The sequence below is a fragment of the Megalobrama amblycephala genome, linkage group LG20 (assembly GCF_018812025.1).
Source record: "Megalobrama amblycephala isolate DHTTF-2021 linkage group LG20, ASM1881202v1, whole genome shotgun sequence".
Taxonomy (NCBI): Eukaryota; Metazoa; Chordata; class Actinopteri; order Cypriniformes; family Xenocyprididae; genus Megalobrama; species Megalobrama amblycephala.
The window spans coordinates 29,784,298-29,804,212 of NC_063063.1; the positions used below are offsets into that span (position 1 = coordinate 29,784,298).

A 19,915-nucleotide genomic window follows, 5' to 3' on the forward strand; every position below is an offset into this window, starting at 1 on the left:
TAAAAATGTGACAACTAGCCCCGGCCTCCCTTAGGCCTATTATATCAAATGTTAAGAAAAGATCAGTGTTTAGTTGTGTTGCTATAGCAACAGTAACATATAATGAGCAATATAGCCTCTCAAAACAATCACTGGGATCGTTTTATTTATTGATTTTTAGGATTCATATTGCCAATGGATCCTGCAGGTAAACATACATGTGACCATATTTCTGGTTACCCATTTGTAAGTAAGGCTCGCCAGTCAAATGCTTAATAATTCTGAAATATCTAACAATTTATGTATTTGGCTAGTAATATAATAGCTACATATGAGTGTTTGTGTTTGATATGTGTTTTTTTTTTTATTATTATTATTATTTAAAATGATTTGAGAGACTGTTTGGTATATTTGTACAACATTTGTCATAAAATCGAAGTTTAGCCTAAATATTGATGTTTGAAAAAAAACAAAAACAAAGTTCATAGCATGTTACCAAAATGCATTTTGAATGTCTTTACAAAAACTACAACAGGCAATTTTTATGGTAAGGTGGCTCAAAACGAAATATAAAATATACATAATTATACAAATAAATAAATAAATTAATACTAATAATATTAAAAATAACAATATTAAACTATTTAAAAAAAAATGGGTTCATAATTTTTAAAAAGTTAAAATCATCAGTGATTTGTGCAGCTGCATTTCATCGTTTTGAAACAGAAAAAAATTAAACAGATCAATAATTTAGTGAAATCTGCAGCTGCAGATTTCACTAAATTATTGATCTGTTTAATTTTTAATTATCATTGTCATTCTACAGAAACGTCCACTTTTCTGTCCCTAGACTTTACAGAAATATTACACTTAAAAAACACTTTAGGATTACAATTTTTTATATTTTAATATGAAACAATATGTTATTTGAACAATGAAACCTTGTTGAGCCATCAATGTGGCAATATTTGTTTTTTAATTAATTATAAAAATTTCAAGCGCCACAGAAGTGCTCGTCCCCACAGTCATGTACAGAGGGAAAGTGCTTTATTTTGAGCTCACAAACAGGTTTTTCTACCATTTTAAATACAATAATGTATGCATAACTATCAAATATATAATGTAAATGACATAAAAAACCAAATGCTAAATAAATATTATACATATTTTAATGAATGTAGTGGTCCCTGGTGTTGTGTCACTGGTGTTACCTTTAACAAAAATCTCTTATTTTGAAAGAAAAAAATCACACTGATGACATCACTTGCTTCCTTCTTTCTATTTCCTGGTCTGGGGCCAATGGAAAGTCTATCTCTTTTCAGACTATTTTAATTATAAAATCATATTTTCATATGTTTTAGTTGAAGTCGGTGTGTCCTACAGGGGAATTATAAAAACTAGAATACAAATGGATTAAATTACTTAATTTAGTGAATATATCATGATTCACAACATGTGGATTGATTCCTTGCAGCAGCCATTGAAAATGCTTTTCATGAAAAATGTCCTGGTGTTACTGTCACTGGTGTTACCTTTTTATGAAAATATCACTGGTGTCACCGTCACTGGTGTTACGTTTATAGATAAACTTTATTTAAAGCTATTCATTTAGATTTTGCATAAAAACGATTACATGATTCTAACTTTTCTTTCTCATTGTTAATCCTCCTTTGGATATGGCAAATTAAGGGGATGGAAATTCAGTGCAGCGACTTTAGTTTTAAATGTTGTTTATGATCTTTTATCTGCTTTCATAAGTGTCAACGATGTCTTTTATTGAACAGAAAAATTTAGTCCAACTACTTAATTCTAGTTGAAAAATTAAGGATCTTTGGTCTTATGTATACATCACTGGATTCATTTTGTCACTGGTGTTACTGTTTTTTGTCTGTCACTTAAATAAAATGTCATATGTGACATGATAATAATTTTACATTAATTGAATTCTGACACTAAGAATAAGATTTAAAGGATTGCAATTACTGTTTATAACTGTTTTTCAGATTTTTATTGTTATAGCAAATACTGGTTGCAATTGAATTAACTCACAACACACTTTTAACTAACCTGATTAAAAGAAATAACTATTTATTTTTTGCAATTATTATTAATCTGTAACTCTGATGAATGTGCAGAAAAAATTGAGAAATAATATTTCATAAAAATGTTTACAAATCCAAAGTAGTAAGGTAACACCAGTACAAAAAAAGGGGACATGCAATCTTTAAATAAATGACAAAAAAAAATAAAAATCATTAAGCTGTCATTTATGTGTATTCATAAAGTCCAAGTTTAAATAATGTGGTCTAAGTTTAAATTTAAAAAAAGAAATATATTTTAAGACATTTTGTCATACCAAAAGTGGACGTTTCTGTAGAATGACCCAGCTTTAAAAAACGGAATGGCGCCATCTAGTGGTAGAATGTTGCACGTGACGCTCATGATCACATTCCTCCTCCGCGTGTCCAGGTGTGCAGCAGCGGTCTGGGGTTCTGACTGTCGGACAGGTGAGCCATCACAGCATTGAGCTCACCTGGACAAGAGAACACGGATGGACCGACCCACCGGATCAGTGGACCTGCATCATCCTGGAACAGAAGAACGCCGGGAAAAACTCATATAGAGAGATATACAAGTGAGACCTGCACTCACAACAGACTATTTATAACCATTATTTAACAGCTCTGATTAATAGACGACCTTTAAATGCTTATTTGTTCTCCTAAAAGAATATTCTGTGAACGCTACAGACAGCTGAGCTTATCATGCAACAGTTCCTTCCCTGACAGCAACATAGTGTCGGCACAGATCCGGCCCACATCTGGTCCGCGTATAATCCACATGTACCAGATGTGAGCCAGACTATGTTGCTGTCTGGGTTGTTAGTTGTGAGAAAATCCAGGCTGTATTTTGTGAATGTTTATGACATGTTTAGGGGGTACAGCACATGCTTCACGGTGGAGAATCTAGAACCGAAAACTACCTACACATTCAGACTGAAGGTCACGTGGCCGTCTGGTCAGCAACGATATTACCCATCAATCTCTGCTTCAACAGAAAGTAAGGACACAAAACATAACTCACATTCATCAACTTTTAAGTGGCAATGTTTAAAAAAAATGCTTTATTGGCTGAAATTTCAAAGATTATTATGCTTTCAAATTTTATGTCATCAATGTAGGCCTATCTTCCTGACAAGTTTATGGTTTTGAATAGAGGTTGATGTTTAATATCCGTTGCTATAGAAAATGAGTAAAATTCAACAATTTGAACACGGAGCCACATTATATCTATGGATTTGTACCATATTACATGGCCTTTAAAATGAAGATTACAAAAGAAAAGTTTATTAAGAATGAGAATGCAGATGGATATTGAGATAACTTTAATACTTTTACACTAAAAAAAGGTTATTTTTAAGAACTGTTCACTAAAAGGTTCTATGGGGAACCAAAAATGGTTCTTTTTTGACATCACTCCTTTTTGGAACCTTTATTTTTAAGAGTGTTCAAAATTGTCCTTGAATGTTAACTAAATCTGACAAAACCTCCTTTTGGGACATTTCCAGATTCCAACAGTTGGAAAATCCATGTTATTAAATGTAAATCAATGAAATTAACATGTGTGTGTGATTGTGATTTCTCAGAGGAGCCTCTGAACGGGAGGAATCTTCACAATGCCGTCCTCAGGAATGATGAGGTGGAGCTCCATCGAGTGCTGCAGTCCAGGTGAGATTCATTCACATCATGCTTTCGGCAGTGAAGCCATTCTCAACCTGTTTTGTTGTTGTTGTTGTTGTTGTTGTTGTTGTTTACAAAAACTAGGCAATATATAAAATTAATTGAATAAGAGTCTTTATGACCAATGCATTTACGTGACTTTTCAGGTCTAGAGATCGAAAAATGTTGCTATATATGAGTTAGTTTGTGTTATGATTTGAACTTTTTCCTCCTACATTTTGTAAGTCATCTGTTCTAGTGTATTAAATGCTATTTCAATCACTACGTGCTTTCCCTGGGAATCTGGAGATTAAGAAATGAGACACATGTTTATGTGTTCTTGTAGAACGGTCATCGTGGACGTTCCTGACAAGCTGGACTTTACGCCTCTAATGATCGCCGTATCGAGGGGCTTTACTAGGTAACAATAGACTATCTATCTATCTATCTATCTATCTATCTATCTATCTATCTATCTATCTATCTATCTATCTATCTATCTATCTATCTATCTATCTATCTGTGTTTTGTGTTCTAGTGTAGTTCAGATTTTGGTGCATCATGGCGCAGATGTTAACAGAAAAAACAACAGTGGCAAAGACAGGTGAGTTTTTTCTTGTGTCTTCAACTGTATTTCGCATGTTATGAACCAGGAGCATTTCTAGACTTTCTGTACTTGAGTGTTCCCATGTTTTGATACTCTTTTTTTTGTTTTGTTGTGGATATAAATTGGTTTTACATGCAGTAGAACTTTAATGATCTGCATCACTGTCAAACGATAAAAGACATTTCCAAGTAATGTTTTCTAATATAAATTGTAGTTGAAACAATTTTTCACTCTTTTTGTTTTCTGTCTTATAAAGTATCCTGTTATTTCTATGCGAGAAATCACTGGAAGTGATTCAGTGCTTGAGTGAACTGTCTGAATGAATCAAACTGAATCGTGAACAGTTCCAGACTTTTTTGCAAACTTGTTTGACCAGTTAGATCAAAGGAGGGATTTATTCGCAAATCTAGAATCTTAACAGCCTACAGAAAATGTGCATGATATGATGGCTGAACTATTGCCAGGGAAAATGCTTCTCAGGTTGGTATACAGTAATCTATGGTATAGTGTGGAAGCTTGTTTCCGCCACAGAATAAAAAATAAAAAAGGGAAAATGTGGCTTTTTATCTCACAATTCTGATATTATTCCTCACAAATCTGAGTAATAACTGGCTATTTTTATTCTTGGAGTTGCAGGTTTATGATTTTATGAGTTTATGATTTTATTGATATCTATTGCAAGTAAAAAAGTCAGAATTGTGAGAAATAATGTCAGAATTGTGTGATATAACTTGGAATTGTGAGGAAAAAGACGGAATTGCGAAATATAAACGTGGAATTGCGAGAAAAAAGTCTGAATTGTGAGATATAAACTCAGAATTGCGAGAAAAAAGTCAGAATTGTGAGATAAACTTGGAATTCTGAGGAAAAAAGTCAGAATTGTGAGTTATAAATTCGGAATTGCAAATTAAATAATCAGAATTGTGAGTTATAAACTCGGAGTTGGAGACTGTGCCAGAATTGAGAGAATATAGATAACATGTCAAATGTTGAAAGTGAGACATTTTGAAATGTCATTCCAAATATTGGCTCATTTTGGATTTCATGAGAGCTACACATTCCAAAAAAGTTGGGACAGGTAGCAATAAGAGGCCGGAAAAGTTAAATGTACATATAAGGAACAGCTGGAGGACAAATTTGCAACTTATTAGGTCAGTTGGGAACATGATTGAGTATAAAAAGAGCCTCTCAGAGTGGCAGTGTCTCTCAGAAGTCAAGATGGGCAGAGGATCACCAATTCCCCCAATGCTGTGACGAAAAATAGTGGAGCAATATCAGAAAGGAGTTTCTCAGAGAAAAATTGCAAAGAGTTTGAAGTTATCATCATCTACAGTGCATAATATCATACAAAGATTCAGAGAATCTGGAACAATCTCTGTGCGTAAGGGTCAAGGCCGGAAAACCATACTGGATGCCCGTGATCTTCGGGCCCTTAGACGGCACTGCATCACATACAGGAATGCTACTGTAATGGAAATCACAACATGGGCTCAGGAATACTTCCAGAAAACATTGTCGGTGAACACAATCCACCGTGCCATTCGCCGTTGCCGGCTAAAACTCTATAGGTCAAAAAAGAAGCCATATCTAAACATGATCCAGAAGCGCAGGCGTTTTCTCTGGGCCAAGGCTCATTTAAAATGGACTGTGGCAAAGTGGAAAACTGTTCTGTGGTCAGACGAATCAAAATTTGAAGTTCTTTTTGGAAAACTGGGACGCCATGTCATCCGGACTAAAGAGGACAAGGACAACCCAAGTTGTTATCAGCGCTCAGTTCAGAAGCCTGCATCTCTGATGGTATGGGGTTGCATGAGTGCGTGTGGCATGGGCAGCTTACACATCTGGAAAGGCACCATCAATGCTGAAAGGTATATCCAAGCTCTAGAACAACATATGCTCCCATCCAGACGTCGTCTCTTTCAGGGAAGACCTTGCATTTTCCAACATGACAATGCCAGACCACATACTGCATCAATTACAACATCATGGCTGCGTAGAAGAAGGATCCGGGTACTGAAATGGCCAGCCTGCAGTCCAGATCTTTCACCCATAGAAAACATTTGGTGCATCATAAAGAGGAAGATGCAACAAAGAAGACCTAAGACAGTTGAGCAACTAGAAGCCTGTATTAGACAAGAATGGGACAACATTCCTATTCCTAAACTTGAGAAACTTGTCTCCTCAGTCCCCAGACGTTTACAGACTGTTATAAAAAGAAGAGGGGATGCCACACAGTGGTAAACATGGCCTTGTCCCAACTTTTTTGAGATGTGTTGATGCCATGAAATTTAAAATCAACTTATTTTTCCCTTAAAATGATACATTTTTCAGTTTAAACACTTGATATGTCATCTATGTTGTATTCTGAATAAAAAATTGAAATTTGAAACTTCCACATCTTTGCATTCTGTTTTTATTCACAATTGGTACAGTGTCCCAACTTTTTTGGAATCGGGTTTGTACTTATCTCGCAAGTGTGAGTAAAAAAGTAAGACTCAAAACTGTGAGATAAAAAGTCACAATTACCTTTTTTTATTTTTTTTTTATTCTGTGCCGGAAACAAGCTTCCACAGTAATTTTCATTGACACATAAGGATTTATCAGAAGGCTAATATTTTACTGGGGCACGAGTATGAACATGTTGGCCTTGTGTGTGTGTGTGTGTGTGTGTGTGTGTGTGTGATCAGCCTGATGCTCGCGTGTTTTCACGGGCACCTGGACGTGGTGAAGTTCCTGCGCGGCTGCGGTGCGTCCTGGACCTCTCGAGACCGATCGGGCTGCTTGCGCTCTGCACTGGGCCACAGTTGGAGGACACCTGCCCATCCTGCAGTACCTCATACAGGACGGGTGTGAGGTGAGAGGATGATTAACATATTTAATTTTAGTTGTACCTGATTTACTGCACATAATGTTCTCTTGTGTCTTAGGCTGATGTGCAAGACAGCGACTTGTGGACTCCTCTCATGATCGTATCGCTTATGAGCGGAGACACGGCTGTAGCTTCACTGTTAATCAGTGCTGGTGCTGATGTTAATGTAAAGGACAAAGACGGGAAAACACCACTGATGGTCTGAACTGAAACTGTACTCCACTTGTAATACACCACTAAACAAGCAGGGGAGGACGGGGTTAGTTGCCACACTTTTTAATCAAGTGCATATTTAGATCTATTTTTGAAAGTTAATTCCTGTAAAAACACAAACCTATTTGTATTGTGTTGAAAACTGAACATTTCCACCATTTTTGCCCAGGAAAAAACTGTTCACTGTACACTGTTCACATGTTGATCATACAGCGGGGCATGTTGTCACAATAGGAAACCTGCTGTTTATTGAAACTAATTTGAGAATAATGTGTTAGTTTAAATATTTACTACTATCTCATGTAAAAAGATAATTTTTCTGACTCAAAACCTCATAGTTAGCAGTGCTGTTATTAACTAAAAATAAAGCTATTAAAGATTGTTTTCGGTAAGCTGAATTAAAACATAAATATCAGATGAACACCTTAGAAATGTTGCCTTGGCAAGTAACAGATACAAGTTTATGTTTTAGTACTAAAATTACAAAAACTACAACTGAAAAAAATAAAAAGCTAAATAGAGATATAAAAAACAGCATTATTAAAAATGGCAAAAGCACATAAAGTTACTAAAATTTGAACTAAAATGAAAACTACTAAAAAAAAAAAAAAAAAATGCTAATTCAAAATATGAATAAATACTATAATACTAAAATAACACTGATTTTAGTGACAACTAGCCCCGGCCTCCCCTCAATTACCAGTCTAAATAAGACTATTTTGGATGTTATTTAGCATATAAAAATGTTTCTTTTATATTTTAAGTGTTTAATATGAATAATAAAGCTAGCGGGTGTATTTATGTGTCTGTGTACGTATATAATAATTTAAGCTCATTCATTTGAAGGACATAACGTGTATAAACAAACATGTTTATTTTTCAGGTGGCAGTGCTGAATAATCATGAGCATCTCGTTAAAATGCTTCTGGAGAAAGGAGCTGATTCAAACATTCAGAACAAGGTCAGAACCTCCCATAAGCAAAACCAGACAGCAATGAGATCAAATAGAGAGCAAACTGAGATGTTTGATTTAAAGGGATAGTTCACCCAAAATACAAATTATGTCATCATTTAATCACCCTTATGTTTCTCCAAACCTGTATGAGTTTTTTTCTTCAGATATTTTGAAGAATGTTGGTAACCAGACAGTTGATGGTAGCCATTGACTTCCATAGTATGAAAAAAAAACTTTCGACTTTATAACATGCAATTCCGACTTTATAACATGCAATTCTGAATTTATATTTTGCAATTCCGACTTTATATCTCGCAATTCCGAATTTATATCTCGTAATTCCGACTTTATTTCTCGCAATTCCGACTTTATTTCTCGCAATTCCAACTTTAATTCTCGCAATTCCGACTTTATATCTCGCAATTCCGAATTTATAACTCGCAATTCCGACTTTATATCTCGCAATTCCGACTTTATATCTCGCAATTCAGACTTTATATTTCGCAATTCCGACTTTATATCTCGCAATTCCGACTTTATATTTCGCAATTCCGACTTTATATCTCGCAATTCCGACTTTATATCTCGCAATTCCGACTTTATCTCACAATTCCGACTTTATATCTCGCAATTCCGACTTTATATCTCGCAATTCCGACTTTATATCACGCAATTCCGACTTTATATTTCGCAATTCCGACTTTATATTTCGCAATTCTGACTTTATATCTCGCAATTCCGACTTTATATACTCGCAATTCCGACTTTATATATCGCAATTCTGACTTTATATCTCGCAATTCTGACTTTATAATTCGCAATTCCGACATTATATCCCGCAATTCCGACTTTATAACTCTCAATTCCGACTTTATATCTCGCAATTCCGACTTTATATCACGCAATTCCGACTTTATATTTCGCAATTCCGACTTTATATCTTGCAATTCTGACTTTATATCTCACAATTCCGACTTTATATCTCGCAATTCCAACTTTATATATCGCAATTCCGACTTTATATATCGCAATTCCGACTTTATATCTTGCAATTCCAACTTTATAACTCGCAATTCCGAATTTATATCTCGCAATTCTGACTTTATATCTCGCAATTCCGACTTTATATTTCGCAATTCCGACTTTATATCTTGCAATTCTGACTTTATAACTCGCAATTCCGACTTTATATCTCGCAATTCTGACTTTATATCTCGCAATTTCGGCTTTGTATTTCACAATTCCGACTTTATATCTTGCAATTCTGACTTTATAACTCGCAATTCCGACTTTATATCTCTCAATTCCGACTTTATATCTCGCAATTCTGATTTTATATTTCGCACTTCTGACTTTATATCTCGCAATTCCGACTTTATATCTCGCAATTCAGACTTTATAACTCTCAATTCCGACTTTATGTCTCGCAATTCCGACTTTATATCTCGCAATTCCGACTTTATATCTTGCAATTCTGACTTTATATCTCGCAATTCCGACTTTATATCTCGCAATTCCGACTTTATATCTTGCAATTCTGACTTTATATCTTGCAATTCTGACTTTATATCTCGCAATTCCGACTTTATATCTCGCAATTCCGACTTTATATCTTGCAATTCCGACTTTATATCTTGCAATTCTGACTTTATATCTCGCAATTCTGACTTTATATCTCGCCATTCCGACTTTATATTTCGCAATTCCGACTTTATATCTTGCAATTCTGACTTTATATCTCGCAATTCCGACTTTATATCTCGCAATTCAGACTTTATATCTCGCAATTCTGACTTTATATCTCGCAATTCCGACTTTATATCTCGCAATTCAGACTTTATATCTCGCAATTCAGACTTTATAACTCGCAATTCTGACTTTATATCTCGCAATTCTGACTTTATAACTCGCAATTCCGACTTTATATCCCGCAATTCTGACTTTATAACTCTCAATTCCGACTTTATATCTTGCAATTCTGACTTTATATCTCGCAATTCCGACTTTATAACTCGCAATTCCGAATTTATATCTCGCAATTCTGACTTTATATCTCGCAATTCCGACTTTATATCTTGCAATTCTGACTTTATATCTCGCAATTCCGACTTTATATCTCGCAATTCCGACTTTATATCACGCAATTCCGACTTTATATCTTGCAATTCTGACTTTATATCTCGCAATTCCGACTATATATCTCGCAATTCCGACTTTATATCTCGCAATTCCGACTTTATATCTCGCAATTCTGACTTTATATCTCGCAATTCTGACTTTATATCTCGCAATTCTGACTTTATATCTCGCAATTCCGACTTTATATTTCGCAATTCCTACTTTATATCTTGCAATTCTGACTTTATAACTCGCAATTCCGACTTTATATCTCGCAATTCTGACTTTATATCTCGCAATTCCGACTTTGTATTTTGCAATTCCGACTTTATATCTTGCAATTCTGACTTTATAACTCGCAATTCCGAATTTATATCTCGCAATTCCGACTTTATATCTCTCAATTCCGACTTTATATCTCGCAATTCCGACTTTATATCTCGCAATTCTGATTTATATCTTGCAATTTAGAAAAAAAAAGTAAGAATTGTGAGATAAAAAGTTGCAAATAACTTTTTTTTTTTTTCATTGCATGGCAGAAACAAGCTTCCATAGTCTCCTGAGCTATACAATTTTCCTCTTGGCTTATCCTCTAATCATGAAGCACATTTTCTGGATTCATCTCTCTGACTGGACTCTTTCTTTGGGTTTTAGCTTGGCGTTAACGCTCTGGACATGGCCAAAGCATTTGATAGAGGGGTAAATCACCATTCTTCTTCATACAGCTTGTGCAAGTATTTAGATCATTGATTATATTTCTTTATCTTTTCTTTCAGAATATCATCAGTTTGCTGCTGGATGAGGAGTCAGAGATGTCAGACTAAATGAGAGACACCACACATCGGTTTCATAAACAACTTTACTAGCGCTGCCCTTTATGCCGACCATTATTTGTGTTGCAGACATCAACGTACAGTATCTTATTTCACATTTCTTGATTAATTGAAGATTTATCATTTAAAAAAAAGCAGTTTACACCCGTGACACTGAATAAAAAGAACGTTACATGAGTAGATGTACTGAGTGCGGATACAACATGATTGAATAATAGTAAATGATAACTGTGATTAAAACAAGCAAGGCAGTTAACCTAGAGACACGTGATCATCGTATATAATCAGTCAGCGTCTAGATCTGAACAGTCTCTACTGTAATGCACTGTGTGGTTTAACACTGTAAAAGGCAACAGGACACTTCAGATGTACAGTGAATGAAGATGAATTTACAATGTAAACAATGAGAAATAATGGCACTCATAAGGTGTCCAGTATACAGGCCTAAAAGACCCACGTTTGAGATCACAAATGGCTCAGTGGCGACAAATACTGAAGTTTCAGTGCCAAACATCAATTTTTTACCTCACCTGCCAATGGAGGGTAAAATTTAACCAACATTTATTTATTTCCAGCCTTTCAAACTATTATTTCTAATTAAAGTACATGACTATTCAACATTTTGGGGTCAGTAAGAGACAAATCTTACTAACCCCAAACTTTTGAACATCAGAGTGTATATTTTTGAGTCTCAAACTCTCGGTTAAACATCAAAACCCAAAAACAGAGTCATGAACGATGATTGCATGTCTTGTTCACATCTTTTTCATCAGACTATCATTCTTCCTATTCAAATAAAACATTTATGATGTTGTGGTTTCTCAAAAAGTTACCAGAAAAGTATTTACTCGCCAAAGCCAGTTTGAACTTGGTTGTAATTTTGACCCCATTGACAGTAATTCATGACCATAATCACTCCTAAACCCCTATTTTTAAATCTTTTGTGCACATCCTATTCTTGTAGTGCAGTGTTTTCATTCACTCTGACAAATCGCCATGAAACTTTGCCAGTGACACAAACCCACTGACCGCAGCGTGTTTGAGGGAGACCAAAGGGATCTTGGGAATATTTAGAGAAGGATTCATATGTCTGTTTTCATTAACCACAATCCAGTTATAATGCTCCATGCGGCAACATTATTTAGGTCGACAAGATCGAAAGTCCTTAATAGTACAAATGTAATTCATTTCATCATTTCCCACAATAACTGTTTTTCAAAGAACATATATGAACATATGGCCATGAAATCAGGGCTTGGCTTTCTGTCTCTCAGATATTTCCAGTAAGCACATGCGGGTCTCAAAGCTGGGATCTCCTGAGTGAACTGTCTATCTGAACACAACTGCATTACAACATCTTTCTTACAATGCTTTGAAATCAACAAAAGCTGGGCTTGGTGCGTATAATGTGTTCATTTCACTCATTTAGACATATGAAATGGAGTGAATTCAGAACATTATTCAGCTGCACAGTACTATAAACCCCTCTGTGCACGTCCAGCTCATATTTCACCTCAAAATCAAAAGGAATAATCAAGAGTTTTTTTTTTTTTTTTTTTATAACAATGAAGCCTGTTTTAAGGACCCTTATGATTGTTTGAACTGAGATATTTTAAGCACATTTTCCAACCAACTTCTCATTACTGCAATACAGTAATGAGCATCATCCTGCCCCGATAATTTTCCAGATTTTTTTAATTTAGCATAAAAATATTTATATATTGGATTTTTTTAGCATGAATAAATTCAGAGACTAGTAAAGACAGAATTTGAATCTATCTATTTGATGAAGTTTGCATCTTTAATTCTGTTACTTTCCTTATATTACTGTGAAGCTGCTTTGAAACAATTTCTACTGTATAAAGCTCTATAAAAACAAAGATGACTTGAAAAGAAAATGAAGCTCTGTATTAAGAACGTTAAGTTTCCATGACAATTGTCATTTCCGCTCAAATTCCAATTAATGCATATATATATAAACTAATATTTATATATCATGGTAGTTTTTTTGTTGTTGATAGTATTAGTTTTACTGCTTTGTTCTGATTTAAATACAAAAAAACAACTAATTTGAATATTTTGTTTTCAATTCTAATTATCTATTATGATTCTCATTCCTGATATACAGTATTTTTTAATGCACTAATAATGAATGTATATCAGTAATAATACATAGATAATAATTCAAATAAAAAACAAATAATGAAAATATTCAGATGTATTACAGTCATGAGAATATAAGGGGGAAAATACTTGAAAAAAAATGTCAATGGAAAAAAAAAACTTTTTTAAAATAGCTATTTTTCTTTATGCTAAATTTAAAGGGTTAGTTCACTCAAAACTAACCTTTAATTTAGTTATTTTTTTCTTTTACTTTGGGGTGAAATGTGACCCGGACATGTTTTAGTGAGATCAAATGTATGTTCCATCAACATCCCTTAAGTATGACTGCAATCCTAATTCAGGTTTAATCATGTCTGAAATATATAATAAAAATGGCTATTAAATCATATTAAATTGTTAAAAAGCCCTTTTCATATACCAAATGACATCACAGACTCAGAACCATTAGCAAAGCACAACTCCCAATTCACGTTTCCATTTAAATCTGGTTTCAATCCAGTTTAGCGTCCACACGATGTGGTTCGTGTTCACAGATATAACACGTCTTCTCTTTTCTCTGCTGGTACACAGTCGAAAAAGGTCAAAACAACAACAATAGCAACAACAACAAAAGGAACATCAGGTAAACGTGGGCGAACCACCGATTGCTACGATTGAGAAAGTGTCAACCACAGTGCACTGTGCTCAAATAAATACGCTCGTAACCGACATAAATAACGCGTGACATGTACCTGAGCTTGGACTCATAGCACCGTTTAGAGGGAGAGCACCGCGGGGGTCAAAGGTCACCCCTAACATCAGGACTCTGACACACGACGTGTCCCACAGAGGTTCATAGTGCAAAAAGCGAGTGTCTCCAGGGACGAAATCCCTTCGGTCCGGCTCTCAGCTGCTGAACTTCACTCCGGCTGTGAAGTGAGGCTTCGGCAAGGTGGGCGGCTGTTTAGGAGGAGGCCTGCAAATTATACAATTAAACAATTATAGAAAATAATGCATTCATTTCTAATAATTCAACAGCCCGTCGTCAATTATTCCATGGGGACGTAAAATCCGCCAGACTGTAGGAACGAACACACCTTTTGGCAGGTGTGCATGAGTGTGTTTGTACCTGCAGGGCTGTGGGTGAGGCGGAGCAGGTCGGGGGGCGGCCGGGGTCGGGATAGGAGCTGGAAGTCGGACGGCGGATGGGTTACGCATCACCCGGACATTTCGACCCAGTGGGTCAGCGGGAAGAGGCTTCTGGGGTGGACTGGGCTTCTCGAATGCCTGTAAAGATGAGTTGAGGAGGGAGAACACATAGTCTCACATGCGATATACTGCATTTAGCAAGCATGAATAGTATACATTGTGACAGATGATTTGAGATCTTTCATATCTTAATTGTTTCTCCATGACAGCAATGAAATAAATGAATAATATTATAAAATAATAAGTGATATATATACTAGTTCCCTTCTTTTGAGAGTCCACCAGAGGGCAGTACAAGCTAATCTAACTTCACCGCTGCATGAGTTCAGTGCTGTATGTTGCTTCACTGCTGCTATAGCAACTCTCTCCAGAGGTCATGTGACATGCTCATATGTTCCTAATCTACACAATGACTATGACGTAATGATAACCTGCTACCTGCTCTCCATCTGGTCCTCATTCTCTCTCATCATCATCATCATCATCTTCATCTCACTTGAACTCCACAGAGATCCAAACCCTCTGTCCTTTAAAATGTAATAAAAGACTGAATTGCTCTGAAGTGCTCATATGTCAAGTGTTGCATGATTGCTGATGACTGAGAGTTGTTTTGTGACTGATAAAAAGGTCTTGAGAAACCTTGAGAGGAGGGACTCTCATGTGTCAAACGGTTCCCTGATGAAAAGTTTTGAAGAGCTGCATCAGGGATGAATGTCCTGCCAGAACACAGACACACACACACACACTTTTAGCTAATGAAACAGTCTGAGGTCAGCTGGACTCGTCTGAGACTCCAGCCCTTCTGTTCATCATTTCACACTGATATCTCATTGATTTAAACTATTAATTCACCCTAAATGACTCAGGATATTGTGTTTGAGCTACTATAGTTTATAAGTTTAAGGTCAGTAAGATTTTTCTTTTTCTTTAATGAAATTAATAAATTCAGCAGGGATGCTGTCAAAAGTGAGACTAAAGACATTTATAATGTTACAAAAGATTTCTATTTCAAATAAATGCTCTTCTATTCATCAAAAGAATCCTAAAAAAAATGTATCATGGTTTCTTCAAAAATATGAAGCAGAACAACTGTTTTCAACATCGATAATAATCAGAAATGTTTCTTGAGCAGCAAATCAGCATATTAGAATGATTTCTGAAGGATCATGTGACACTGAAGACTGGAGTAACGATGCTGAAAATTCAGCTTTGATCACAAGAATAAATTACATTTTACAATATATAAGAATAGAAAACATATTTTAAATTGTATTAATATATATTTTTAACAATATTACTGTTTTTTATGGTATTTTTGATCTAATATGCATAAAAGACTTCTTTCAAAAACATTAAAAATCAAATAGTGTAGTTTAGATTCATTCTTAAAATGCATAACAATTATAAAAAGATGTTAGTAACATTAATTAAATGTGCTAAATGCATATTTAGTAATTTAGTTTACATAAATTAATTCAAAAAAAGGCTTAAATTTGACCTAAAAAGTGTTTTATATTCTGATGCTGTAAAAACTGTAGAAGTTCCATGAAGAACTTTTTATTCTCTAGTTATTTAAGCAAACAAAAATAAATAAATATGGTCAAGGTCATGGTTTCAATTCCCAGGTAATGCGTGATCTGATAAACCTTGAATGCAATGTAAGTAACTTTGGATAAAAGTGTTAGTGTTATTATTCTGTTGTTTTCTCATGAGAGGCTCATCCTCACCTATCCACTTCCTTCCTCTTTCTGCAATCTGTCTCTCCACAGGCTTCTTATAAAAGAGACAAAGACTCTCCTATTACAAGCGGGTTTTTATGGGACAAACCAACAAATTGCGACAATTTATCACACACCAGGCAGGTTCAGGGACTGTCATCTTCCCCCGTCCACATATAAACCTCATCTGAGACAGATAACCTCAACTCGGGCAATTAACTTGAACCAAGAAACTCTATTCTAGCCAGTGTTATTTAATGCACACTTTCTATCCTTTGTTGTCACTGATTGTAATGAGATTTTTACAAATGGTAAAACAATTAAAATCATTATTCACTTACATTTCCATCAGAAAATGCTAAAGATAAATGTCTGAGGTGACTGAATGTCATGTTTTTGACTGTACCAGAGCAAAAAAATAGAAGCGGCATCAAGGTCCTGCCCATGCTCCCACAGAATCATGACATTACATCCCATTTTTATAGCATCAAAAAACTAACTACAACCAAATTTCCTGGGAACACGAACTCTTGAACATATGATTCTGCGGGAGCATGGGCAGGACCTTGATGCCGCTTCTATTTTTTTGCTCTAGTACAGTCAAAAACATGACATTCAATCACCTCAGACATTTATCTTAAATTATCTTACATTACCAAAAATGAAAGAAACCATCTTTGGAAAAAATGATCTGAAATATAATTGGATTTTTTAGTTTGGCTCACATACCATTCGATTATATGGAGAGGACGGGGTTTATGACCTATACTGCAGACAAATGCATCGACTTCACTTTTCAGGACTTGTGCGGCACAATTGGTCCCATGTCAGAATGTCTGTTTTTGTTTTGGTCTGTGTGATTCCGCCCACTGCCAATTTACTCAGCAGTATTTCAACAACAGTGGTTGCCAGTTGGCGGAAAAAAAACAGCAAATTGCAGCCATGGAAGCCAGTAAACAAACTAGGTCAGGGATCACAGGTTCTGACCTAAAAAACCTTGGCATCCATTTAAAAAGCTTTAATACAAGAGGCATAAATATTGGAGATGCGTTTACAGTGTAAGGCTCGTCGCTTTCCATTGTCGATTTCTCCTGTTCCTGTTGCGTGTCCTCAATCTGGCAACCCGAGTGTGCATCGAGCAGGGTTGCCAGGTCTGCACAACGATTGCCCAATTGCTAATCAAAATAAGCCCAATTATGTTCCAGGTGTAAAAATCGCTGCAACCCGCGGAGTACAAAAACTAACCGCGGCAACAGTGCAAAGGTAGCCCAATTCCACGGGAAAAACGCAAACTTGGCAACACTGAGTGTTGAGTCTGAGGAGGAGGGGGAAGGAAAACAACTCTCTCAAATATTTTGCATTTGGACTGCAGAACCCATTTCAACCACTAGTTGTCAATATTACATACTGCACCTTTAAACATGTTTATATTAGGACTATAAATTTATTATTCAGATATTTCATCAAATTGTTCACATATATCAATACACACTTAGAAAAGCATAATTCCAGGACGTTGTGCCAGACGAGTGAAAAGTGGGTTTAGAAATCAAAATATTATTTATTTCCATATTGAACTTAAGCCAATCAGTGACCTGCTGCCCACAGCAATACATTTTTAAATTGCGTTTGTCAATCTGTCTGAGGCAGACTATTTTAAGACATGTCAAAACCTTGAGTTTTCTGTTTCATTCTGATCAACTCACTCGGTCTTGTATTGGCTGGCCGGGGGCTTCACTCTGCGTTTTCTTTGGATTGCATGAACCTCTGAACACACTTGAGATTTAATACGACACAGTGGTCTAATGAAAGAGGCCTGTTCACACCACTGGAGCGCCGACATTAAATTGTAAATCTATTATAAAATATTAAAGTGTGCACTAAAAGTGAGCTCCAACTCGCCACTGCAACACTGCAGGGGAATGAGAGAAAATGTACCTGCTGACATGTATAGAAGTGTATACAATGTTATTATTATTACTGGTGCTGTTGCTCATTGATTTGAACAAGCCCCCAACTGTAAGCATCAAACTGTGTGTGCTATTATTTTTCTCAGTATCAGACTTACAATTTTCACCTGCTGGATGATAAAACGGGTGAAAAAGAAAAAGTTCCATAAACGCACATTGAAGGAGGTACCAAAGAAACCAGAACATCACAGAGCTTTTCACTTGAACCAGTAAGAAAGCACCTAGCAACCATACAGAATACCCTAGCAACCACCTAACAACACCCAAGCAACCATCCATAATCAACCAGAACACCCTAGCGATCACTCAGAACCACACATATCTCTTTAGCAACAACCTAATGCACTAACAACCACCTAAAATAACCTAGCAACAACCCAGTACCACCCAGAACACCACTGCAACCATCTAACAATACCCTAGCAACCACCCAGCACCACGGTAGCAACCACCTAACAGTGCCCTAGCAACCACCCAGAACCTAACAATACCCTAGCAATGATCCAGTCCTAGCCAGAACACCCTTAAAAACACCTAACAATACCCTAGCAGCCACATAGAACCACCCAGAATGCACTAGCAACCACAGAGAACACCCTAGCAACCACCTAACAACACCCAAGCAACCATCCATAACTAACCAGAACACCATAGCAACACCCTAGCGATCACTCAGAACCACACATAACTCTATTGCAAAAACATCCTAACACAGTAACATCTACCTAAAATAGCCTAGCAACAACCCAGTACCACACATAACACCATTGCAACCTTCTAACAATACCCTAGCAACAACCCAGTACCACGATAGCAACCACCCAACAGTGCCCTAGCAACTACCCATAACCTAACAATACCCTAGCAATGGCCCAGTCCCAGCCAGAACACCCTTAAACACCTAACAATACCCTAGCAACCACACAGAACCACCCAGAATGCACTAACAACCACAGAGAACACCCTAGCAACCACCTAACAACACCCAAGCAACCATCCATAACCAACTAGAACACCATAGCAACACCCTAGCGATCACTCAGAACCACACATAACTCTATAGCAACAACCTAACACACTAACATCTACCTAAAATAGCCTAGCAACAACCCAGTACCACCCATAACACCATTGCAACCACCTAACAATACCCTATCAACAACCCAGTACCACGATAGCAACCACCCAACAGTGCCCTAGCAACTACCCAGAACCTAACAATACCCTAGCAATGACCCAGTCCCAGCCAGAACACCCTTAAAAACACCTAACAATACCCTAGCAACCACACAGAACACTCTAGCAACCTCCTAACAGTGCCCTAGCAACCACCCAGATCATCTTAGCAACCATCTAGCAACACCCTAGCAACCATCTAGAACACAGTTGAAACCACCTAACAATGTCCTATAGCAAACACACAGAACCACCCAGAACCTCCCAGCAACCACCCAAAACATCTTAGCAACCATGCAGAACACACTAGCAACCATCTAGCAACACCCTAGCAGCATCTAGAACACCCTTGAAACCACCCAACAATACCTTAGCAAACAAACAGAACCACCCAGAACGCCCTAGCAGCAACCACCCAGAACATCTTAGCAACCACCTAGCAACAC

At 36.4% G+C, this 19,915-nt stretch overlaps 2 protein-coding genes across 3 annotated transcripts in view; one reads left to right on the forward strand and one right to left on the reverse strand.

Moving 5' to 3' along the window:
- Positions 1-71: 71 nt before the first annotated feature.
- Positions 72-11,470, forward strand: fank1 (fibronectin type III and ankyrin repeat domains 1). Its single transcript, XM_048170758.1, is given in 12 exon segments — positions 72-187; positions 2,449-2,614; positions 2,915-3,039; positions 3,626-3,707; positions 4,045-4,119; positions 4,237-4,302; positions 6,993-7,086; positions 7,088-7,159; positions 7,233-7,373; positions 8,271-8,348; positions 11,115-11,159; positions 11,237-11,470. Coding segments are annotated over 12 exon segments (1,005 nt in total). The 5' UTR covers positions 72-174; the 3' UTR covers positions 11,285-11,470.
- The window catches only part of LOC125255463 (disintegrin and metalloproteinase domain-containing protein 12), a 132,585-nt gene continuing 123,975 nt past the window's right edge, over positions 11,306-19,915 (reverse strand). For both annotated transcript variants that reach the window (XM_048170749.1, XM_048170750.1), the window contains 2 exons: positions 14,526-14,683; positions 11,306-14,372 (listed from right to left, as the gene is read on the reverse strand). In XM_048170749.1, coding sequence (XP_048026706.1) covers positions 14,303-14,372; positions 14,526-14,683 — 228 coding nt within the window. In that variant the 3' untranslated portion in view covers positions 11,306-14,302. The remainder of the gene's footprint in view (positions 14,373-14,525; positions 14,684-19,915) is intronic.